The sequence below is a fragment of the Cajanus cajan genome, chromosome 3, assembly GCF_000230855.2.
Source record: "Cajanus cajan strain Asha chromosome 3, NIPB_CcT2T_4, whole genome shotgun sequence".
NCBI lineage: Eukaryota > Viridiplantae > Streptophyta > Magnoliopsida > Fabales > Fabaceae > Cajanus > Cajanus cajan.
In genome coordinates this window covers 70,741,203-70,767,259 of record NC_138519.1, presented here as the reverse complement: position 1 = coordinate 70,767,259, position 26,057 = coordinate 70,741,203, and the positions used below count along the sequence as shown (strand labels likewise).

The window sequence follows — 26,057 nt, the reverse complement described above, 5'->3', positions numbered from 1 at the left end:
TAATTTCCAAAAATTTTGTTTTAATTCCTCAAGCCACTAATAACACATATGAAAGTGACAAATTTGAACAACTATAAAACATTAATTAGGTTTAATGTTATGTTTTTACTAACAGAGACATTAATCGATAGATTTCATGCAATAATATTTAATGAATTTAAAAAAAATTGAATATAAAAATTAAAATAATATTTTTTAAAATTATAGAGATTAAAAATATCAATTTTAAATTTAAAAGACAAAATAAATTTACCTTAAATTTAATAAACTAAAAATATATTTAGGCCTAAAACCAATATTTCAAACATGCTTATTTTATCATTATTTCTAGATTCAAGCAACAAAAAGCTATCACAATAATTTATCTCATTCACGTTGACTTATTTGACTTGGAAATTTTCTTTATTTCTCTAGTATGCTAAAATTGAAATTTGTCACTCAAATAATTTATGGACCTAGTGTCTTTTCTAAAGTTATTGATACGACTAGAATGAGACTCAACTTTATAAAGTAAAATTTTAAATTTACATCTTATAAAATTAAAAAAAAAAATATTGAAAAAGAACATTATTAAAAATAATTAGTTAAATTTTTCATAAAATTAATTATCGATAAAAATAGATAGATAACACGTATGAATACCATAATTAAAAATAATAATTTATGGGCCCAATGTCCTTTCTAAAGTCTTGGGGGTATGAGTAGGGCAATTTATGGTAGAAGATGACAAAATAACAAGGGCCCAATAATACTGACTTCTTTGTTTTATGGGCCATGATGATTCATCACAATCTTTTCGTCAAGTCCTTTGCATGTGAATTGAAAAAGAAATTGTAGCCTTACACTACATGTGAATAGAAGTTGTCTTTGTCGACTATAATTTATTTAGTTTCTTGTCTTTCTTAATAGTAGAGTAACTATATTAATAAACCCTCCTAATGATACACTTTTTAAGTTATTAGCTAATCTCTTTAGTTTCTTTTTATTCAAACATTTCATACTACAAGTCTACAAACATATACATTTTTCATATAATTCAAGCGAATATTTTTCCTTATGACTACGAGACAAGTTCATGAATTATTTTTAAGATTAAATTCCATGCATTATTAGTAGTTTCACATTAAAAAATATTATTTAATGATTATAATAGTTAAACTTCTTTTACGATGATAAAAGACTATTTCACATCAAAATTATAATCTTACTAAAGACAAAATTAAATATATTATTCTATTATGAGTAAAAGTCTTGCATTTAAGAATCGAAGTTAATGATAGTTTATAAATATTTTTCTTCCCATTGAAATAACTTTTCAAAATTAAAATTACAACAATCCAATGAGTGTCAAAATGAATAATACATTGATTGTAATGATAACAAAATTAAAATTGAAACATTGGCCCTAGAGGACTTAGGTCACTCTTACCTCTTAGTCTCAACAAAGATAAGAATGGGAATAAGTCAAAAGATTGATGTCTATAACTTGACCTGACTTATTTAATAAAAAAGTTAAGCTTAAGCTTTTAAAAAGTTTATTTATTTTAAAAAGTTGAGTTTAGATTTATAAAAAAGTTTGTTAGACATGATAAATCAATCTATTTATCTATATGATATAATAAAAAATTATATATATATATATATATATATATATATATATATATTACATATTAATAATATAATTAAAGAAATAAATTTGTAATTAAAAAAATTAAAATTATCAGTATTTTTTTAACTTTTTATTAGGCTTAAATGTTTTACATGCTTCTTTTGTATGTATGAAATTACGATATCAAAAATAAAAACTTTAGTCATCGCATATTTACATGTTTTTTTCCTTCACCTTGGTTATTTAGAATATTTCAAATGTGATATAGAAAATATTTTGAATTTTTTAATAAATTATTATTTTTTTCATTATAGTTTATGTATGAGTATATGTTACTGTATATAGTTATGCATGAGTTGTTTCTCAATTATTTTTATTTTTATTTTAAACTCTAAATTTTATTAATAATAATAGAATAAATTACTTTTTTATCATGCAAATTAAAAAATACTTATTGTGAAAATTAAAAAAAAAATCACATTTGTATTCTAAAATATAATTTTTGACTTATTTAAAATTAAATTTATTGATTTATTTAATATTATTAATGTAAATAGATTTTTAATTAAATTAATAGATTAGACCAAACTTTTAAGAAGAACATACAAACTTATAAAAAAAATAATAAATAATTAATTAGACTTAGACTTTAATTTTTTAAAATAGACTCGATTTATATATTCAAACTCTAGTTTGACATGACCTATTTTCACTCTTGAAACACTTTGTTTTGATATGTATAAAAGTCTCATATTACTTAAAAATCAAGATTAAAAGTAATTTATAAATATATTATTTTTAATATACTGAAATACCTTTTCAAAAATAAAATTGTCACAGTCTAACAAGAAATATACTCGAATAGACCAAAATCATCTATTATTTAATTTTGTTGTTATCAGAAACATTTTTCTTTTGTCATCTTTTTTGAAGACAGTGTAGCCTAAATTGTAACTTACTATCAAAATGGCAAGGGTAATGCAATACGGGTGTTTTATTTAGTATATACATTTGGTTTCATTGAATTTTTATATCTTATATTTTCGTTTAAGTTCATTGTATTATACTACTATCTTAAATTTCTGGTTTAAAATTTTCTATTATTAAACTAACTTAAATATACAAGACATGGTCCGCTTTAACTATCGAGAGTCTTCACGATTTTGTTTTTTTTTTTTTTTTTTTAATAAAAGGAACTTCAATAGGGTGAAATAAGAAAGATATTTATAATCTATTTTTGACCATTTTTATTGTATAGTTGAGAAGTATAAGGAGATATTTGGTACGAATTTTTTTTTTTTTACTTTTATAAAAAAATTTATGTTTTGTTTGTTATTTAAAAGTTAATATTTTTTAATAATTTTTTTTACGTAAATTTTTATAATATTGTTATCATTAGAGTGAGAAATTAATATTTCCAAGATAAAATGAAAATTTAAATTTAATAAAATCATCAAATTAACTCTATTTAATTCTTAAGTAACATTTATAAATGTTATATAAAAATATATGTCATAATCAAACAGATATCAATCGTTTTTATAGGAATTGTGATTTCTAAGATTAATTATGAATTATAATTTTTAAGAATGAATTTTTTTTTTCATGTACTACCAAACATTTCCTAAGATAAAAGTAATACTTTTAATTCTTTACCAAAATGGATAATAAGAAAAGCTCGTTTTTTTAGTTAAAAAATATAAATGCTAATCTATTTATGCAAACAATTTTCAATATTGATCTCAAATTATAAACGATATGAGACTTTTTAATAACAATTTATATAATTTGTAAAATGAAAATGACTAAACCTTTTTTAAAGCATATTGACCATTTTGTACTCTAACTTCGATGGCGTGACATGTACGAAATCTTTCATAATTGTAGTATCACTTTGTCCATGGCTACCCCTGCCTTCATCATGCATGAAGAACAAAATAAATTGATGGGTGAGAATTTTGCAAGGTGTGACCAAGGTAGTATAGTAGACAAGTTGACGTGAAGGATCAACAAGGGTGGAGTATTATCTGATGAAGATACAACTGAATGAGACCTATGAGAAAGAGAGAGAGAAAGGGAAAGAAACAAAAATAGTGGGATACACCATAGCTTTTAATTCAGCTAAAATGTGTAATCTTCCCATTGTTTTTTACTCAATGAGTCAATGTTCTGACTTAATGTTGTCCATGTTTGAGATTTTGAGATGAGAAATGAAAATATAATATTGCTGCCCAATGTTGACTAAAGCATGAGCATAATTGATTCCTTTTTCTCCTGAAACCGAAGGGATTGTTTTTATCATTATGACAATTATTATTTTTTTTTTCTTTGCGCATTATATATACCAAAAGGTTATTCATCTTTAAATTGTTCTAAATTAAACATGTTTAATTGTAAAAATCTTATGTAATTAGTTATTAAAAAATAAATGTATCTTGATATATATAGTACAAATTAATTAATTTAAGTCATCTTTAACTATATAATCTCATACTTGTGCAATATCTGAATCTCTTTCATTTCAATTTGTCTAGACTGTCACACTTGAAAAATCAATTCGTAAGAGAATAAGAAGAAGATGATGATGATGAAAAAGCAACTTTGCACACCACTAACTTTAAGTTTTGACTCCAAAACTCGAATTCTTCACCACTAGGGGTGTGCATGGTTTGGTTTTTTAAAAAAATCACACCGAACTGCACCACACTATTTTAATAAAATGAACTGGTTTATAAATTATGTGAACCACTTTAACAAACCATTTTAAAACTGAATTACTTTAATAAACAAGTTTATAATTGGTTTAAAACCAGTTTTATAATCAAACCAGTTTTTGAATCGGTTTTAAAAAATAAATCAGTTTTAAATTGGTTTTAAGATTGAAACTGACAGCTGATATGAACATTAGCACAGCAAGTACTCCAAACCCAATTTTCCATCCCACATTTACTTGAATGTACACAATTACACTCAATGAAATCACGGTTGATATTCCAATTAAGGCATAATACCAATTAAAGTAGCTATCCAAGAGCCTCTCATCATTAGATTTGTCTTTAATTGCCAGTTGATATGCTCCAATGGCTATGGAACAAGGTCTGACACAACCAGCTCCAATGGAAATTAATCCCAAGGAGAGGAACAAAACTGCTAGTTGAGCTGCTGAAGCAGAGTTGCAGACTTACATGAGTGATTCACAAGAATGAGCGAGATTGTTGCGAGTGCAAGAGATAGAGTGAGTGCGAGAGACAGAGAGAGTGCAAGTCCGAGAGACAGAGTCACAAAGAGAGTGCGAGAGATGGAGTGAGTGTGAAAGTGTTGTTCCGTCTCCGAATCCGAGCGAAGCATAATGCCATAATCCAAATATATTAGTGAACCAAACCTTAAAAAAAAAAATAGGTTCAGTTTTTTAGTTTTATTTTAAAAATTAAATCCGGTTCAGTTTTATTATAATTGGTTCTGGTTTTTTTAAAGTGGTTCGGTCTAGTTTTAAATTCAGTTCAATTCTTTTGATTTTTTTGAACACCCCTATTCACCACCCCTACCATAATTAGTTAAGAAAATGAAAGGTTCTAGTGAGAACAAAAAGAAAGAAGGAAGAGAGAATCTCTCTCTAACTTCTCTCTACAGGTCTAAAAAACTTGAGTTATGAGTCTCGTTTTGAAAAATTTTCCTTTCATATCTTTCTAAGTTAATGGTCTTGTCTCTAATTCAACTCTCTAGAGATTAACTTGCTCTCAAAGTAACTCAACCCTATATTATATTTTAAAATATATAAATTATACTTAAAATTTATATAAATAATATTTTTAGACATAAATTATATTTGAGACATAAAATTATTTTAATTTTTGATAATTATTTTTAAATATTTAAATTTAATTCATTGATAAATAAAAATAAAAAAATTAGATAAAAAATTATAATAATCTTTAAAATAACTTTTATTGATGAAGAATAACTCAAAAAAATATTTTTAAATAAGATAGTTATTTGTGTTTGATATATAAGCTTGATGCATAATTAAAAAAAAAAAATCTGAGTATGAGTGGTACCTACTACACTAATTGACCGAAGTGACTAAAAATGCTCTTGTTGAAGGATTTCAGAAGTAACTACTATGCTAATTGATCCAAATGATTTGTAGGCCTGAATATGAGTTGGCCCATGTAGTTTTATTAAAAAAAAATCACTTGGACCTTTAATCTATTTAAAAGTCCAAAGAAAACCTTCTCATGGTATATTTGTCTAAGGCTATTCTTTGTGTGCAATCACGCAAGTTCCTATCACATTATGAGTTTTTAATATGGTAAGTGGAGTTTAGCAATTAATCATTGCTACTACACAAGTAATAAAAATGTCAATGTAATTCAACAACCAACTTGTCAACGACCATCGTTTCCATATAATCCAATTCTATGTTGGTTGTGGTCCAGTAGTTTCCTGGTAGTGGCTATGATCCAATTCTTGTATTAACTAAAATTCAAGAATTTTAAATTTCATCTGAAAAGTAAAAATCCCTCTTCCCCCTCCTTTCTGTTTAAACGCAAAATTTTAGAAATGAAAGATTTTGTTTATTTTATGAAAACAATAAAATTTTAAAAATGAATGAATTTAATTACTTTATTTGAAAATGAAGGAATTTGATTAAACTATCAACAACAACAAAAAATGCAATTGAAATTCTCATAAGAGACTAAAGCTAGTGAAACAAGCAGGATGCCAGATCAATAACATTTATGAAACACAATTAAATTACAAGATGGAAATAAGAAGTGGAACAAATTAATTTCTTACGTTTTCGTCAGGGAAACAACAAAATCTCCACAACCTCATTTCAGAAATGTACAAGAGAAAGTTCATGTAATCTAACCTATTGAGAGGAATCCATATGTACATAAAAACTGGCTGCCACTATCAGATAGCAAAGAATAAGCATTAGTCCTTTGAAGTAATTAGCAGTTCCTTCCTGCAAAGGCATAATAAATATGTCACAATGTTGTCTTTCAACCATACTAATAATTAAGACATTGTTAACATGTGCCATTGTCTACATGTTTTAGGTCCCTAATACTATACTTTTCATTTTCATTTTTTTTTTATCAATACAAACCTGTAACATGAAGGTTACGACTATAACAGTAAGAAATAGTGCTGCAGTCTCAAAAAGTTGAAAGTTTAAGTCCATAGGGTGCCCCATTATCCAGCCAATAACAACACAAAATGGTATCTGCATAATGAAAAGGGAAATGTGAAGGAAATGAAATCTCGCAAGCTAGACATTTTGGTATAAGGAGGAACTTATGAATGAAAAATTCATATGACAGCCCATTAATGCAATCAATTAATACTTATGGTCTGTTTGGATAAATTTCTTCATAAATACTTTTACAAGAAAAAAAATAGGGAAGCGAATGAAATAAACTTCTCCATAAACTAAAATTAATCTATACATTAGTTAATTTGTAAAAATTCTCTTATTAGTTTTTCCAAAATCTTATTTTTAACTTTTGCATTAGTTAGTTTTAGATTTTAGAGAAGCTTATTTCGATTCTTCTTCCTATTTTCTTTCTCTTAGAAATGTTTTTGAAGAAGTTTATACAAACAGACCCTTAAAAGGAAGAATCCAAATACATTCAGCTGTTTCATTACTTGGTTTCAATCCAACAACTATGTTATATGTAACTCCAAGTAAATTTTTCATATGCATTGCTAAAATTGCCTGTGCAGCCATACACCTTAATTCTACCTTAATACATGCATGCGTAGATACATAAAGAAAGCAGAGACAGACACACACACTTGCATGAAAACTGAAATCGGAAAAGGCATTGTCTATTTACCAAAGCAAAAAGTAATTCTGCAAATCTATTCAATCTCATCCGTAGAATATACAATACTTACCACAAACATCGATATCTGCGTGGATGAACCTATTGCTACTCCTAAGGAAATGTCCTGCATGGAACAAAACCTATTAATATGAATATATGTGTGCGATGCATATGAGTGTGTACAAGAACTGAAATCTCACGAGTTTATCTTTCATGGCAAACATTATAGCACTGGCATGTTCAGCTGCATTCCCCACTAGTGGAAGCAATATGACACTAATAAATGCTACTGGAATTTCCCATGCACTAGATGCTCCCTGTAAAACAGTTTATCAAACAGAAATTTTATTTCATCAAAATATTTAAAAATAAACATTTAATATCTTAGAGAAGTCATCTTTCTTGTAAAATATCCAAAAGGGCAAATGCCCAAGGATCATGAGGGTGCATGTCAATATTCATTATTTTTTGTAATTCTGATTTTCTCTCCCCTATTGGGAACCTATCACAAAATAACTACTGGACAAAAATAGTTAACTTCACAAACATAGCATCTATAAATAATGACTAAGCATCTAATGCTGACAAACATGGATGTTCCTCATTCTCTAGACGTTGTTAGTGATGACACACAACTTGGTGCTTGCCATGCCAACATTTTGAGACTCGCATAAATATTTAAACATGTATACTGAGTGTGAGTAGTGAATATATTATCAGACTGGAAGGTGAACTCTGAAGGGAATGTACTTCAATTCCACTACCTTCTAATACAATTTGAGAGGGTGTGCAATATGTAATATATATCAGTCACTAGATACATTGTTGTGAAAGAGAAAAGAAAAGAAAAAAAACTCAAAACAGCTGACTGCTACTTTACTTGGTACTTTCAAGTTCCGATGCTTTCATAAAATAAGTTAACAAGGAAAATGTGAATATTATCCACCTCTATAGCGCCAACCAAATATTCTGACAGGATTGATATCCAAGCAGTCATAACCGAAAGCCAGATTATAGATTCCCATTTAGAAATATTTGGAGATTCATCATCATTTGAGTTGTTTCCATTCTGACCCTCTTCCTGAATTCATATTATGTTACCACAACTTGGTGAGCAAAAATGTTATGTAAAACATTTACAGGAAAATATGACAATATTGAATGTCAAGCAGCAACAATAAAGACTTGCCTTATACCAATAATGAACATCAAGCATACTAGAAAAATTATTGGCGAGTTGCAAAAGAGTTAAAACTTAAAAGAATGTATACAAAGTTGTTTAATCAATAAACAATTACTCTACTTATTTCTAAGGGAGAAAAACTTCTCCATCTAGTTAATCATCCACCTGCATCTTTCACCCTTTCAGGCTATAATTTTCCGGCAAGTGTGATAAACCATTTTCATAATAATTTCCAGGGATAAAAATACGAAGCTATCTTAAAGATCAACACAAATTTCAGAACTCCGCACCAATTGCAATCTTATTTCATTCGATACCCCTCCCCAAAGCAGGCAGAATGCCAAACAATTCTATTGGAATATATGAGATATAAAGTTTGTTTAGATACAAGTTTATAAACATTTTTGAAATTTTCTTTACTGGAAAAAAAAAATAAAAATTCTTTATTTTCAGTCGAGAAACACTCAAAAACACTTTTAGACTTGTATCCACACATGTTCATAGAATATTATTCAAAAGGAAGACCAAAAACCTATTATAAATGGACCAGGCCTAACTCAACCCCAAAAGTTAAGGCTGTGTTTGGATCACCAGTTGGCCACTTCTAACTTACCGTTTCCTACTAAACTCAGTTTGCTAGTATGTTTGGTTTCTCTCAAGAGTACATTTGCACACTTAGATCTAAAACCAAGTTTCAATTGAAATCCATTCAAACTTAAGTTTACAAACTTTATTCCAAACATGCACTAACTCAAGGGGAGAGGATTGTCCAAGTCTTATAAGGAATCTTTTGGTCGTATTCATAGCTGATGTAGGACATCTAAACAGAAGTAATAATAAGAAAGAATCAGAATGGGAATCATACGTTTGAATATATCAAATTCTATTCTATTACGTGTTATATTAGTCTAGAATCTAAATGTGACTTTGCTATCTACTCCTTGTTTAGACTTTAAAGGGCATCCATTCTATCCAAAACCTATTAGCTTAAAAAGTCCACGTGTCACATTTTCTATTCATAACAAAATAATGATTATTATTACATATACTAAAGAGCAAGCAAACAAATCATATCACATGGCATACCACATATCCACCAACAGAAGAATGACTGGGAAAGCAAAAAAGGAAACTTGATATAAAATTGCCAACCTCGTTCACAGAGACGTAGAGATTTCTTTGACTTTTTAACTGAAAAAATAGGTATGCAGCATAGGCCACCAGCATGATGCAGCTGCTGAATCTTGAAAGTGATAACTCTGACTTCCCAACGTGGACCTCAGTGTGTGTGTAGTGTAGAACAGCAGGAAAAAGTATGCCCATGACTGCCATCAGCAATAATCCTGAGTTCACAGAAGCACTTGCCTGCATGCTAAATTGAATAAGCTACAGCCTACAGGTGATACAAAATGAAACTCAAGAACATAATCAAAGAAATAGGAATTGACATGTATACCTTGTTAAACACTTGTTCCTTCTTATTAAAAACAATCCCTCCACATAAGAATGCACATCCAAGCACTAGCAACATATTGGACAAAATTGAACCCAGCAAAGAGAGCTGGACAACACGTGTCATTCCATTTTTCAGTGCATATATTGAGATGATCAATTCAGTTGCATTTCCAAATGTAGCATTTAAAAGACCCCCAACTGCAAGATACAAATACAATACAATGAAATTAGAAATAAACCATCATAAACATCACAAGCATGGATACTAAAACAATTTAAGGTTGAAGTGAGTAAGAGGGTCGATATTTTCCAACAAATATAGCATGTAAAAATAATAGTTGTAAATTGAGAAATACTTCTAATAATTAATTACATAGGTGCATAAAAGAAGCATCTCCTAAATTGGTCAAAAGACCACATACATATCATATTACATTCAATATTTGTGCCTTAACTTTTTCAGGGTCTGTTCTAAAATGGTTTAAAAGAAGATAGATTTAGTAAAATACTATTACTTTACCAGTATCTCCGGTGTAAAATGCAAGCTGCCTGTATAAGACCAAGAAAAGGGTAACATCAGAAACCATAAAAAAAAAGTGAAAATCTCAAGCAAAACCTTGAAGAGTACATGTAATATTACTCGGTAGCATAACCTAACCGCTCCGCCAGAGGCATTATACCCAACAAACTCAGACCGAAGACCCAACCCTGCAGTCCACCTTCACAAATCAATATAAGATATTCAACCAAAAAGAGCAGGAAAGTTAAGAATTATATGAACTCCTACTCACAAGATGACCCGTAAACTTCTGCACAAGAATTGCAAGAGGCCCAAAAGGCATAAGCAAGTTGAGTTTGTTAGAGAAAACTACAACTTGTATGCTCCTGCAAATATTACACCAAAACGTTTCTCGATGAGCAGTCCAAGATTCTCCAGGACGTGATCCATGAGCATCCACCAGACCAGATTCTGAAAGGTGAAAATTCATTTCGGAGTCAAGAGGAACTTCATCGTCAGAGTTATGCATTGCTCTTCCATTTGGAGAACCCATCTGTGACACAGAAAATGGACACAATCTAGATTTCAGACGAATCATTGACTGAATGATGCATAAATACCTCTATGTTTACACAAAAAGTATTCCCAACAATACATTTGTTTGGCAACTGACAAGTCGATTATTTACAAAATGTTTGAAGGGAAACATTCACTAATACAAATGGAAAATGGGCAAATTACAAATTTACAATCAAACATCATTGCGCTTCAATATGAAAAAAATATAAATATAATTCACAAGCCATCATTTTTCTAAAAGCCCACACTGTTAACAGCATTGTCATACAACTAACCTATCCAAAAATGCATAAATGAAGAAGTTCTTACTTCTTACAGTAACAAAATAAAACATTCATAAACACCAACAAACTACATAAATTAAAAAATAAAATAAAACACTAACCCTATTCAAAATCCAAAAGAATTTTACAAAGGGTTCAACCAAAATGGAAGAAAGATCACACCTTGCAAGTCTCAGACAAGTCATCTACGAATCCGGATGCACTGCAATGAAGATATTGAATATTAGGGGAAAAAATAAAAAGTCAAAACATAATTGTTAATTAAGCAAAAAGACATAAAATATTGACATTGAAAGACAAGACACAAGAGAGAAAAATAATTTACTCTAAGAAATTTGAAGATCCAAGTACTTACACACGAGTAGGTATCACTTCAACTGGAGTCTCCATTTTATTGTATGATGATTCAAATGGGTATTAACTACTAAGCAACGAAACTGCCCCAGAATTATTGTTATGAGAGTGATAATTTCAGTTTTGTGTGGGAAGACTTTAACAGTGAAGACAAAACAAGTGTTTTGGTTTGGGTGAGTTTCAGTTTCAGTTTCAGTTTAATTGGGGGGTTTTTTTTTTCAACAGTTAACACGCATTTCTCATCTTATATTGGTTTTGTCAATAGTTGTCAAGTATCAACTAAATACAACCTGGTTTGATGTTGATTCCAAACCATGATTCAACTTTGACTTGATGCCGTGGCAGAACCAGATTCGAGGAAAATCTATATTAGATTTGGGTTTAAGAATGGAATATATAATTTTGGTAGTAACACGGATTAGGAGATTAATTAAATTATTTTGTCAATTATTTTAAATATTAATTTAGTTATTTAAATTTTTACTTAACATTCATTTATTTTTTATCTATTAAAATCAAACTTAATACTAGAGAGGTTATAACATGCTTGCATTCTATTTAACTAATTGATTCTCATTTATATGATTTTTTTAAAAATTATAAAATTAAACAAGTATTTTTAAAATTATAATGTTAAGAGCATTTGTAAATGACTAGATTAATATTATAGTTTAAAAGAAAATAACTTTTACACTAACAATCAACATGTTTGATTTTTATTTTCATAAGAAATTAGAAACTAAAGTAACTTCTAAATGTTTTGGTTTATGGATGTGGAGAGAGAATATAGATATATGTATTAGATGTATTTTCAAACAAACATAATATAAATTTAATCACATACTTTTATGTATAATTTTATAAAATTTTAAAATATATCATTACAATGTAATACATTATTAAATTGAAAAAGTATTTTATTTTATGTACGTTCTAAATAAAGGATGCAATATACTATAAATTATTCTAACTTTATTTTTGTCAATAAAGTTATTTGTGGAGTGAATTATAATTACATCATCACTTGTAATCATGTTTTAGAGAAGTCAACTAAATTACGGATGAACTTATCAAATGTAGAATTTGTTGTGGGATGAACTAGTCAAATGTGGAATTTGTTGTGAGATTTGTTGTAACAAATAGAGTCCTTACTTTTGATAATCCTCTCTCTATATTCACAAATGGAGTCCTCACTTTTGATAATCCTCTCTCTATTTTCAGATTTCATTGCTTATTGATATTTTAAGAATTTCTTTTTTCTATGATTTTTAGTTTCAATTTTTAATCCTATATTGTATAAAAAAATATTAATAACAATTATAATTAAAATAAATAGAATTGATTTGGTATTATAAATTATTGAATCAAAATTGAATAAAATTATTATAAATATATTTACGAATTCAATTATAAGTTTAAATAATACATCTCATTTTATATTTATATATATATATATATATATATATATATAAAGAGAGAATGAGAGAAATTCATTTACTCTAATAATAAGTCTATTTAGACTTACATCGCTCAATAATTCATGTTTTACATTAAATGTTTATGATTAATCGTTTAATTAAAAAATTTTAATAAATATATCAAGTTTCTAAAAAAAAATTTAAAAATTATATTTTGTTTTATTAATTCAAATTAACAAATAATCATAAAAGTATTTCATACTTTAATTTAAATTCATTAAATAAAGTATTAAAAAGTTTTTAATTTTAAAAGAAAAATTATAAATTTGATCTACAATCACTCCAAGAGGTCCAAGTACATATGTCAATTGTATAACACATGTCTCTTATATAAATATTTAAATAACACGTCTCAATATATGATGCTTAGTAAATATTTGGTTGAGTTACAAACATAATTGATTTTTACCTAATTTTTCCATTAATAATACACATGTCAATTACATAGGTATTCGGATAGCACATGATGATTCCTACATATTTAGTTTGGTCAACTTTACTTATTTTCGTCATTAATAATATAGTTAATAAATAAGTCATCAGCATTAACAGCATTAACATCATACAGAGAAATAACTAGTTTTACCATGAATATTTGAAATTTGAATCTTGAAACTAATTTTTAGTGACTTTTTTTAATAAAGATAAGTATAACTTATTTACAATTTTTTTTTCACATTTATTATAGTGTATTTTTTTTTAATTGCTAAATGTAATGAAATTTGTATGGCTAAATATAATGAAATTATTATTCTTAAATATGATAGAATTTTATTTTATAAATTAACTTGATTATTACTAATTTTTAAATTTCAATAAACGTGGAAAACATAAATTCATGAAATTCGGTATTTTTATTTTTCAAAATGTGAAAATTATAATTTAAAATAATAACGAGAAAGACTTATTTGATGGTTAATCAAATTTAAATTTTTTTAACTTAAACAATAACAAAAATAATATTAATTAGGTCTAAATCATTCAAATATATAATTTTAAAGTTATATTATTATTATATATATATATATATATATATCAATTTTGTTCAAATTAAAAGATGTATACCACAAGTGTTTTACTAATGTAAAAATAATATTATTTTAAAATTAAATACTACTTTGATTTCTATATATAAGAAACGCGTTTAATTTATTAAAATTAATAAAAAATAGTTTAATTAAATAATTTTAATTAATAATATTATAATTTTAAATTTTACACAAAAATAAATATCTATAAAATTATAAAATATAAAAAATTAACCAGAATATTTTTAGAGAATTTTCTTTAACAAACTGTTTCTGCAAGCTAATTAAAACGAAATGTTTTGATTATTGTCCGTAGGTAGATGTTAAACACACCTCCACCCTCGTATAAACACACCCCTTTTTTTAAAAAATATATATATATAAAATGTCTAAATTACCCTTTTAAAAAAAATTTAATTCCTAAATTTACACCTCTCTTCTCCGCACCCCCCTTCCCCGCACCCCCACACCCCACACCCCTCTTCTTCCCAAAGTCTCTTTTCGCTCAATGTCACCAAGAGTAATATGAATATACTTTTACATTCCGGAAAGTACTTACCATAATATTAAAGTTACTATTACGGAAAGTTCTTTCCCGAATTATATGAACGGCTTAAATATGTTTTTAGTCCCTCAAATTTAAGACAAATTTGTTTTTGGTCCCTCAAATTTAAAACTGTTGTTTTTAGTTCCTGTAATTTTCAAAAATCTTGTTTTAGTCCCTTAAGTCACCAATAATATATTTGAAAGTGACTAATTAAGACAGTTATGCAATATGACCTGGATTTAATGTGATATTTTCACCAATAAGGACACGAATAGGTAGATTTTATGCAATAATGTTTGATAAATTTCTTAAAAAAATTTGAATATAAAGACTAAAATAAGATTTTTTGAAATTACAGGGACTAAAAACAACAATTTTAAATTTGAGGGACCAAAAACAGATTTACCCTAAATTTGAGGGACTATAAACATATTTAAGCCTATATGAACAATAATTTTACTATTCCGGAAAGTACTTTCCGGAATGCTAAAAAACTTATTTTACATTCCGGAAAGTACTTTCCATAATATTAAAGTTACTATTACGGAAAGTTCTTTCCGGAATTATATGAACAATAATTTTACTATTCCGGAAAGTACTTTCCGGAATGCTAAAAAACTTATTTTACATTCCGGAAAGTACTTTCCATAATATTAAAGTTACTGTTACGGAAAACTCTTTCCAGAATTATATGAACAATAATTTTATTATTCCGGAAAATACTTTCCGGAATGCTAAAAAACTTATTTTACATTCCGGAAAATACTTTCCATAATATTAAAGTTACTGTTACGGAAAGCTCTTTCCAGAATTATATGAACAATAATTTTACTATTCCGGAAAGTACTTTCCGGAATGCTAAAAAACTTATTTTACAAGCGCATGACACATTTAACTTACCAGTTTCTTTATCTCTTCATCCACCACTGGCGTCTGCGATCGAACCTGTTGTGCATAAGTAATGTTAAATAAGTTTAAAAAAAATTGTAAATATGAAATGTAATTTAATATATTAATTTTGTACCTTGTATTGAATGTAGAGGATAATGATGATTGAATGAAAAATTAGGGTTTAAGAAAGAATAGAGTGAAAAGTGAAAAATAGAATTTAAAAGATAGAAAGATAAAATATGATTATGTTGATTGTAAAAGAAGAAAAATTAAGAATAAAAAACGAAAAAGAATAAAATCATCAAAAAATGACTAGAGTGATAAAAAAGGAGAATAAGAAAAAGAAGAAGAAAGAAGAAGAAGAATGATAAAAGAAGGGGTGAATAAAACAATTTTAAAAATAAAAATTTAGTTATAAGGATATTTTAGGAATTTAAAAGAAAAAAAGAGAGATTAGAGGTGTATTTATAAATGATAGGAGGTGTATATATCATCAGCCTTGTCCGTAAAGTAGTTATGGGTTTGCTTTAAGCTATGGGCCCAATGTTTCATTTTTCTTCGATACTATTTGTTTTTAGGTTTTCTTTTTCAATACGTACAAGGCTTTTAAGAATGATGATAAAAACTAAAAAAAAAAATCAATTTTTTTATAGTGAATATATAAATTGTTCTTCAAAGTGGTGACCTGTGTTAATTTTGGTAAATTTTTTCTTTTTGGAAAACAATCTAGCTAAAAAAAATAATGTAAAAACAATGTAATGTTTTATAATTGTTATTCTCATTTAACACAAAAATCAACCTTTAATGGCAAGCCACTATCTTTTGTAATAGTATTTTTAGGAATTATTTTTAATCAGAAAGTTTTTAAAAAAAAATTAAATTTTTTTATCTAATTTAATTTTTATTATCGTATTTATTTTTGAATTAAATTTTAATATTTTAAAAATAAATTATCAATAATTAAAAATAAATTTGTGTTATAATATAAATTATTTATCTTAAACTTATAATATAATTTATATTTAAAAATATTTATCTATACAAATTTTATATATAATTTATTATACATTTTAATCATATAAATGTTTAGTCCGTAAAATATACATACTAAAATATTGGGATAATATAAAAGATATGGGTAAGAGTTTATCTAAATAAATGAATAAATATGCAAAATATAGGAATTTTAAGAAAAAATCAAATTTAGTTTAAAAATGACATACATCACATTTAATTAAAGAGGAATAACATAATAAAAAACTTTATATAGAGATTTTTTTTTTCATATGTAAAGATTTTAATGTTATAAATTAATTAAAAACATTATAGGTATAATTTTTTAAGTTGTATTTACATAAATTAATGAACATATCATACATAAAAACACATAATTAAACAGCAATGTAAAAAAATATTATTAGTATATTCTAATTAAATTCATCTATATTTTTATACCTATATATAAAATGAATAGCTTTATTTCTAACGACTTTCTTCCTCTACCTTTTTTAAGATCATTTTATTCTTGAATCGTTGCTTAAATTTTCTCTATTCTTTTTTTGGTATCATTCTCTTTATGGTGGAAAGATTTTGATACCATTCACAACTCATATAAGTTAACTATTCATAACTTTTCAAATCTCAAATCGTTAACTATTCATTTTTATTATTTTATTTTTAAAATAAAATACATAGAAACACAAGACTTTTACATTAATTTTAAATACTCAAAAGTAAATATATGTTAATTAATTGTAACTGGACTTAGGATTAGTATTGGTGAAGTTTGTAACTGGTTTTTGAATTTATTTTTTTTTTTAATAAAATAAGAGGTTGAAAGAGATCTTATTTATTTAATCTCACGAACTTAAATTTAGGATTGGATACCAAATAAAATCTCAGCAAATATGTTAATATTAGAAAGTCTGTTTCAGGGGGGGGGGGGAAATAGATATGCATTATGGAAAAATTAGTTTTTTGTTTAGGGTTTGATTTATGCTATTTAAATTGGGTTTGATTTATGCTATTTTTTCTTAGTCTTTTTTTTTTTCTCTCTAACTTTTTTAATTTTAAAAACAAAGAATTACTAGTATTAAAATTCACATAAACAGTGACTGTTTTGGCAGCAGAGTCATGTACATCAAAACAGAGAAATAAACGAACCCTCCCATGGTATTTATAGCTTTTGAAAGTGCAAACAAGTAAGCATTACACACTAGAACTCATAACAAACTCATTTTCATGCTAACAACATAAAAGCATCAACTTTAATTACATTTTGCGTCTCCCATTTTCAAGCAATATTTCAAGGTACTTATAAATCATATTTTTGTGTCACAAATGCATCCAAACACTCACCAATGGTTAGGGTACTAATACCCCCATCCAAACATCAATGTACAAAGCTAAAACACACCATAATTCATACAAAACAAAACAACCCATAAGAGTGTGAAAGAGACCCTCCCATACCTTGGTGAGTGGGAATATGAAAATATGTGTGAAGGAGGTGAACTTGTGGTCCCTTGTAGCTTTGGTAAAGTAAAAACAAGGAGGAGTAAAAATGAGTACTTGAGAATTGGGCATGGTAGAATCAAAGTTAGGAGAAGAGTAAAAAAAATTGTTACCTCTTTGGTAATTGGTGCATGAATAGGGAAGGAGAAACCTGATTTCTTTTAACTAGGTTGCCCCTAGTGGGTGTGTGTGTGTTGGGCCCCTCCAAAGCCCACTTGGAGTGGGTCTATGCCTATTCTCTCTTTTTCTTCTCTATAATGCCTAACCAACTACTAATCCTCATTTTTTTTTTAATTCTTCTTAATATTTATAAACTTTAGTTTATCCAATAACTTATTTTTTATATTCCTTTGATCACTAAATCATAATTAATTCTTCTTGTTTATGTTCTCATTCATATCACTCACATGTTAGTTTGTTATCTGGTTACATTAATAAGGTACAAGGCATTTGATTATTGAACCACTTCTACTAAATAATTTTTTAATTAAAAAAATAAAATTCTTAATTTTTTAAGAATGTTACACTGCTAGAATACATTAATTTAAGAACAGGATAAACTTAGACCGCTTAAGACCTTATATTGAATAATCCTATAATTAACTCTCTTATTATTCTTAAAAGAAAATTTAAGGTCATTTGATAGTTAAATAGGATAAGATATGATAAGAAAATATGGTAGAATAAGAGTTAGATATAATGATAGCATGATAACATTAATTTAATTCGAGGTTTAATGCATGCATGAAAAAAAATAATAAATAAAAAAAAACACAGATAATATTAGTATATCATATCTTGTATTTGACACAGATCGATAAAATACAATATAAATTATTTTTAAATAAAAATTTATTTTTCATTAAAAATTTCACATATTTTTCTAAAAAGTGACTCGTAATTTAATTACTAAAAAATTATAATTTAAATTTTAACATACAAAAATATTTTTTATTCATATAGTTATTTTAATTAATTATACATTTCAAATTTATATGTCAAAACTATTATAATTATATATAAGATAAAATGTTGAATGCAAAAAAAATAAATGTATATATATAATAAATAGAGGAGGAATCAAATTACTAAGTTGTTAATAACTTTATATTAAAGATAAATTTTGTCGATTCAACGTTAAAATATAATTTTTATTATCTTGCAAATATTGTGTCAAAATTAAACAACAATAAGAATATAATTAAATTAAATATATTTTAATATATATGAGAAAGATTCAAACAATAAGTAACTTTTATTAAGTGTTACACCGCTTAATAGCTTTATATTAAATGTGAATTTTAAAAATTCAACTGTTAGATTGAAAGTTCATTACTCTTAGATCATATATATCAATTTTATATTAATCTAAGATGATTTGATACTTCATTCTCATAAAACAAAATTGACGTAATATATACATTTTAAAATATACTAAAATATGAACACTTTGATTACCTTCAAGTTGTTGTTCAATTTTAACAAAATTTGACATATATGATCTAAGAGATATGAACTTTCAATCTAATGGTTGAATTTTCAAAATTTACATTTAATATAAAGTTATTAAGCGGTGTAACACTTAGTAAAAATTACTCCGGTGTCGTTTGAACCCTCCTATATATATATATATATATATATATATATATATATATATATATATATATATATATATATATATATATATATATATATATATATATATATATATATATATATATCAGTAATTTTGATCTATATGAATAAATTATTAAATAATTTTATATTAATATAAAGTTATGATAAAGTAAAAGAAACTTTCAATCAATCAGTGAATTTTCACAAAACATTATCCAATTAAAAGTTATTGTTATTAAATAGAGTAATCTATAGTCTATAACATATATAAAGAAGATGTTTAATTTGGTGGACGCATTATTTAGACAATTTTATCCTTTAATTTTTAGATAATAAAAAATGGTATTAAAAATTAATGATTTTTACAAATAGAAGATTCAAACTTGAGACCTTAAAGTTTGAAAATCAAATACAACATTAGTTAATCAAATAAATATTTACAAATTTAAAATACCTTTATTAAATAAAGTATAGAGGCACAAAATGTTTTAACCTCATTAATAAATGATAAAAGCTATATCGAAGTAATTGTATTTCAACATGTACACATACACAAATATAAAAGAGAGAGATCAAATTATATCAGTTTAACTTTTATCAACTATTACATCATTCAATAACTTTAAATTAAATGATATTTTCTCAAAATTTACTAATAGATTAAAACAAATTCACTTAAATCATATATAAAAAAATTATATTAATCAAATTATATTATACTGATTTATATAGATCAAAATCAACACAATATATATATTTTAAAATATAATAAATTATAAATAATTTAATTCTTTTTTTATTATTTAATTTTCACAAATTTGTTATGAACATTAAAGATACTATAAAATTATGATTCACCGATTAAATTATATCATATACATGTAAAAAAAGAAATTCCATCATATATTTAACTTTAAGTTGTGATAATATTATAATTTTAATAATAAATAAGTAAATATTTAATAATTAAACTAAAATTACGAAATTTTCAAGTTGGGATAACAAAATTACAAATTAAATTTTTAAGAAACTTAAAAACAAAATAAGAATCCTTCTAGAAAGTCTTGCCACTTGGTAACACAGGTCAATTTGGTAGTGACAGGAGAAATCATGTGGATCTAACTTTCAAGGACTAACTGACATTCCATATATCTCTCATTTTCTTTATATACATTCATTCCATATCTCTCTCTTTCACATATCAGATAAGGTACGTAACTCAACATCTACACCATCAAAAATTAAAAACAAGAGTTAATGAATGAGCTTCTAGAAGGATCACATTTCACATAATCAATATTTTAACAACCATTAAAATAAGATACGATAGGTTGAAGCTGTTATGACATTCTTTAATATACATGAAAATAGAATGCAGTGAGTTAGAAAGCAATTAAGAAAGGAGAATTAAGATTATATAAATATTTAAGACTTGGGCCAAAGGGAAGATGATAAATGGTGTCAGACCATTAGAATGGTTGTGTACAAGACTCCCATTATATTATAATAGATTATAGATAAAATTGTTTTTAATTAAAATTACTATTGGTTGTTAATTTTAATTTTTATATTATATGAATTATAAAGGTAATTTTTTTATTTTGAGTCAAAATAATACAAAAATACATGAAATTTTGTCTGAATTTTATTCTTTTAAATAAACTTCTCAACAGTTACTTATAATAAAATAATAAAGGAAAATTAATCAAACATCTCACATAAATTATAATTAACCTATGTCAACGTTTTCAAATGTTCTATTTAACACGCTACTATGTACGTACATGCTAGGATGAAGGTTCAAAGTTGAGGAGATCACAAATTTTGACATGTATACCAAACTTTTTCTCATTAAAGATATTTATAAAAGAATTAATCGTGGCATTTAGCAGACGTTTGCAATAATAAGAAAAAAAATTTCAAATCTAAAATTATGATTTCTGAAAATTATAACTCTCAATAATTATAATTTTCAAAAAATGATTAAGATGTAATTTTTTTTTAAAACCATGATAAAAATATATTAGAGTGATGGTAAATATTTTTAAGAATATTTTAAAATAATAATCAAAAGTAAATGATTTTTATTGTACTAAATATGCGAATAAATACAATATGACATTTTTACCCAAATTCGTAAATGTTAGATTTTCCACCTACACATGTGTGAACAATTTCTTGGAAATAGGGATGGCAACGGGGCGGGGCGGGTACGGGTTTTATGATACCCGTCCCCGTCCCCGTGAGTCAAATCCATCCCCGTCCCCGTCCCCGTCCCCGTCGGGTATCGGGTATACACATACCCGTACCCGTACCCGTCAATTTTTTTATTTTTTATTTTTTGTAAAAAAAATATTTTTTTAATTTTTATTTATTTATTATATTATAATTATAATTAAGTTATTTTTCTATCTCATATTATAATAAATAATCACACATAAAAAAATATTAAAATTTTTTAATATAATTAAATTAAAAGTGAGTATTAAATTAAAAATGGAAACGGGGACGGGTACGGGTATGGGTACGGGGCGGGTAAGTACATACCCGTACCCGTACCCATACCCGATTTAATATATCGGGTTTTACCCGTACCCGGTCAAACCGGGTATTCCCCGTCAAAGTCGGGACGGGTTCGGGTATTACCTGCGGGTACGAGTATATTTGTCATCCCTACTTAGAAACAAATATAAAAAATATTCCCGAGAACCATTATTTCTTTGGAATATTATATTTTAATTAATAAACCAAATATGAAAAATTAACTTTTCTAAACTTTGAATTTTTTAAAAAAGTAAAAATATTTTTTTTTACCAAATGCCTCTTTAATTAAAAGTTAATATATATATAAAGGATTAATTCACTTACTTCAATAATAAATCTTAGTAGACTTATTTCACTTAATAATTTATATTCTATATTAAATTTTAATAATTAAATTATTGAATTAAAAATTTAATGCATAGATCAAATTTACAAAACTTTTAAAATTTTAAAAATCATATGATACTTTGTTCTATAGAATTAATCAACATATAAAATATTTTTATGACTATCTATTAATTTCAATTAATGATGATGCATCAAATAATTTTTAAATCTTTTTACAAATTTGTAAACTTGATTTATGCATTAATAATTTTTAATTCAACGGTTGAATTATTAAAATTTGATGTACGATATAAATCATTGAATAGACAAAATTTATTAAAATTATTAAATCTCCTTCACCCATCATATTGAGAGTGAATGTATGGAAGGCCTAAGCTCCTACTTCATGGAAGTGAGTTTGGTGTTAAGAAGCCTAGATCCCCTTCATCCACAATGTTTTTGAAATGCACTTGAGGCAGTTTTAAGAAAAATGATTTCAATTGAGATGTTTTTACTAAGTTGTTCAAAAGGTGATGTTGGTTGATTAGATATCTAAGATCCTGGTGTTGTGTAGTTCTATATAGAAAATATTTTTATGAAAGCATTGTTCTCCTTCAAATGGTATTGTGAATATGGTATATATGCAGTGATTCGTTGTATATTAAATGTTTAACAGTTGTGTCTATAGGTTTCTTGAATCTAGATATTGAATTGACACGTATGTTTTAAATGGCTACTTGAGGTGTACCCCAACCTAGTATTGGAAGGATGTATGATATCTTGGAGTTAGGCATTGGTCTAATTTCATAGGACTTGATTTTTGCATATTGTACTAGTAAACACCCCCCTCGGCCAGATCCTAGGCCGAGAGAAGCACCTAAACTGACGAAATCTCCACCCACGTTACCCCTTCGACCTTGAACTTGGTCGAATACCCCTTTTCGGCCTTAGGGATAGCCGAATACTTTCCCCACAATGAAGAGGGGAAGGAAGCACTTCAAAACTGGGCAAAAGAGCACCAAAGGGAAACGCTCAGATCACCCCCTTCGGCCTTAAGCTTGGTTAAACCCCCCTTCGGCCTTAAGCTTGACCGAACACCCTTTCAGGTTTAAATATAGCCGAATACCCCTTCGGCCTTAGGCTTGGCCGAACCCCCCTTCGGCCTTAGGCTTGGCCGAACCCCCCTTCGGCCTTAAGCTTGCTCGAACCCCCCCTTCGGCCATGAGCACGACCGAACACCTCTTCGGCTAGCAACTTGGCCGAAGACCCAAAGAAGGTCAACTCACGTGAAACATATGGCAGATTAGGATATCCATTACACAATGATTATCATGTCTAATTAAGGGAGATCAAGGTTAACCAAAGTATTACCCATCTCCCAAGACAGAAGGCCCACCAGGCCCAAATACGTCACTATAAATACACAGGTGATGGGACATAAAGGAGGTACGATTTATCTAGTATAAAAGTCTTTATTGCTCTATACCGAACACTTACTTGAGCATTGGAGTGTCTTTGCAGGTACCCTCCCCACCCTTTGGAGACAGTATTCAGTCGGCACCGAAGACTTAGAAGATCGAGAAGAAGGAACGACAAGAGGAGTGTTTCTAAGCAGGAACATTTTGGCGCCCACCGTGGGACCGAAATCAAAACGGTTCTCGACCCTGAAGTAAGATGGTAGCAACGAGGAGTCAACAAGAAAACGCAGCAATTCACAACCTCGGGATGCCCCGAGAACCGAGACAGCAGACAAATCAACACGAGGAGGGAATGGAGGAGTCGTACGTGGATCGATCTCAACCTCCCAATCCATCATCGGCCATAGAACAGCTAAGAGCCGAGATGATGGAGTTAAAAAGACTTCAGGAGAAGGATGCACACGAGCTATCACTCCTGAGGAAGGAAAACGCGGAGCTTAGGAGTGATAACCAATCCTGGCATCCATCCCACGACACTCCCAACACCCAGTCAACTCATGACTAAGGGGAATCATCGGGATGGTACAAAGAGACGAGAATCCCTCGGCTGCCCGGCGGAATGACGACAACGACCATGGATCAGCAAAGACGGCAAGGGAAATCACCATTCACTCCCGACATCGCCGGAGCCCGATTGCTGGACAACTGGAAAAACTTGGCTTTAGAAAAGTACGATGGAACCGCCGACCCTGAAGAACACCTTGATGCATTCGTTACTCAAGTCGGGTTATATACCGATGACGACGCTATCATGTGTAATGTTTTTCCTACCTCACTAAAAGGACCGGCACTTAATTGGTTCACAAGACTCCCCCAGTATCAGGAGATTCTTTCACAAACTTGTCCTCCTGATTCGTAATACAGTTTGCCACAAGCCGACCTCATCAGCTCACCTCGATTGCCTTGGTCAACATCCGCCAGGAAAAGAAGGAACCTCTAAGGACCTTCATGGAGCAGTTCGGAAAGATGACCTTGTCGATCCGAGATCTAGACCCAGCAGTGGCGATGCACCACCTCACCAGGGCATTGAGGCCAGGCCCCTTTGTAAACAGCCTATGTAAAAAGCCGCCCCGAGATCTGGACGACCTTAGGCAGAGAGCCACTAAGTACATGCAGATAGAAGAGTTGGCCAAGTTCAGAAATCAGAACCGATCTGACCTTTTCCTCGGAAAGAAAGAAGCTGAAAAGGAGCACCCTCCAAGGTCTCGTCCCCGAGACGCACCCGATCGAGAAAGGACCAACAGGGGGCCCCGATATGCACAGTACACGCCGCTCAACGCCAACAGCACCAAGGTGTTGGAGCAGGCCTTGGCCACAAAAATCCTCGCGGTGCCCCGCCGCGCTATGACTCCACCCCACGTGGACAAGACCAAGACATGTGAGTTTCACAGGAACCGGGGACACACCACGGAGGAATGCACAGCTCTCCAAGATCGCATTGAAGATCTTGTCAAGTCTGGCCACCTTCAAAACTTCACCCAACCCTCAAGCAAGAAGAAACACGACAGTTACCATGATAACAGGAGGGGGAACCGTGAAAGAGCACCTCCAATGCTTAGATCCCGGGAATGAAGCAGGTCTCCGGAGAGAAACGATCAACAGCGAGACCGGAATCAACCTAGAAGGGCGATAAACACAATAGCCGGAGGATTTGCAGGAGGCAGAGGCACATCTTCAGCACGAAGGAGACACCTAAGAGCAGTCATATCGGTTAACACTGTAACACGGGGAGGGTTGATCCATATGCCACCAATTACCTTCACCAACAAGGACTTCCAGGGGGTCGATCCAGTGCAAGACGACCCCATGGTCATCAACGTAGAAATCAACAATTGT

The 26,057-nt window shown here is 28.5% G+C and overlaps 2 protein-coding genes across 3 annotated transcripts; one reads left to right on the top strand and one right to left on the bottom strand.

Annotated features, from left to right (window-relative positions):
• Positions 1 to 6,312: 6,312 nt before the first annotated feature.
• On the bottom strand, positions 6,313 to 12,045 carry CAX2 (cation exchanger 2). 2 transcript variants are annotated; one of them, XM_083071189.1, is made up of 12 exons: positions 11,799 to 12,043; positions 11,545 to 11,645; positions 10,873 to 11,133; positions 10,722 to 10,789; positions 10,602 to 10,630; positions 10,083 to 10,279; positions 9,779 to 9,991; positions 8,390 to 8,524; positions 7,644 to 7,760; positions 7,514 to 7,567; positions 6,723 to 6,839; positions 6,313 to 6,578 (listed from the first exon to the last, which is right to left on the bottom strand). In XM_083071189.1, exons 2-12 carry the CDS (start codon positions 11,626 to 11,628, stop codon positions 6,483 to 6,485), a joined length of 1,371 nt encoding a protein of 456 aa, XP_082927315.1. In that variant the 5' UTR covers positions 11,629 to 11,645; positions 11,799 to 12,043; the 3' UTR covers positions 6,313 to 6,482. The 2 variants fall into 2 exon arrangements, with proteins under 2 accessions (XP_082927315.1, XP_082927316.1); XM_083071190.1 differs by lacking the exon at positions 8,390 to 8,524 and having other exon boundaries at positions 11,799 to 12,045.
• Positions 12,046 to 24,795: 12,750 nt separating this feature from the next.
• LOC109801105 (uncharacterized) lies at positions 24,796 to 25,793 on the top strand. The gene is made up of 2 exons (XM_083072039.1): positions 24,796 to 24,942; positions 25,086 to 25,793. The coding sequence occupies exons 1-2, from the start codon at positions 24,796 to 24,798 to the stop codon at positions 25,791 to 25,793; spliced, it is 855 nt and encodes a 284-aa protein (XP_082928165.1).
• The last annotated feature ends 264 nt before the right edge of the window (positions 25,794 to 26,057 follow it).

Bases quoted from the DNA above. Each gene is read 5' to 3' on its own strand.
- CAX2 (XM_083071189.1), bottom strand. From the start codon at position 11,628: ATGACTTGTCTGAGACTTGCAAGGTGTGATCTTTCTTCCATTTTGGTT. The intron at 10,790-10,872 runs GTGAGTAGGAGT...GGTGGACTGCAG, and splicing joins AGAAGTTTACGGGTCATCTT to GGTTGGGTCTTCGGTCTGAG. The intron at 10,280-10,601 runs GTAAAGTAATAG...TGTATCTTGCAG, and splicing joins ATTTTACACCGGAGATACTG to TTGGGGGTCTTTTAAATGCT.
- LOC109801105 (XM_083072039.1), top strand. From the start codon at position 24,796: ATGGATCAGCAAAGACGGCAAGGGAAATCACCATTCACTCCCGACATC. The intron at 24,943-25,085 runs GTCGGGTTATAT...TTCGTAATACAG, and splicing joins TTGATGCATTCGTTACTCAA to TTTGCCACAAGCCGACCTCA.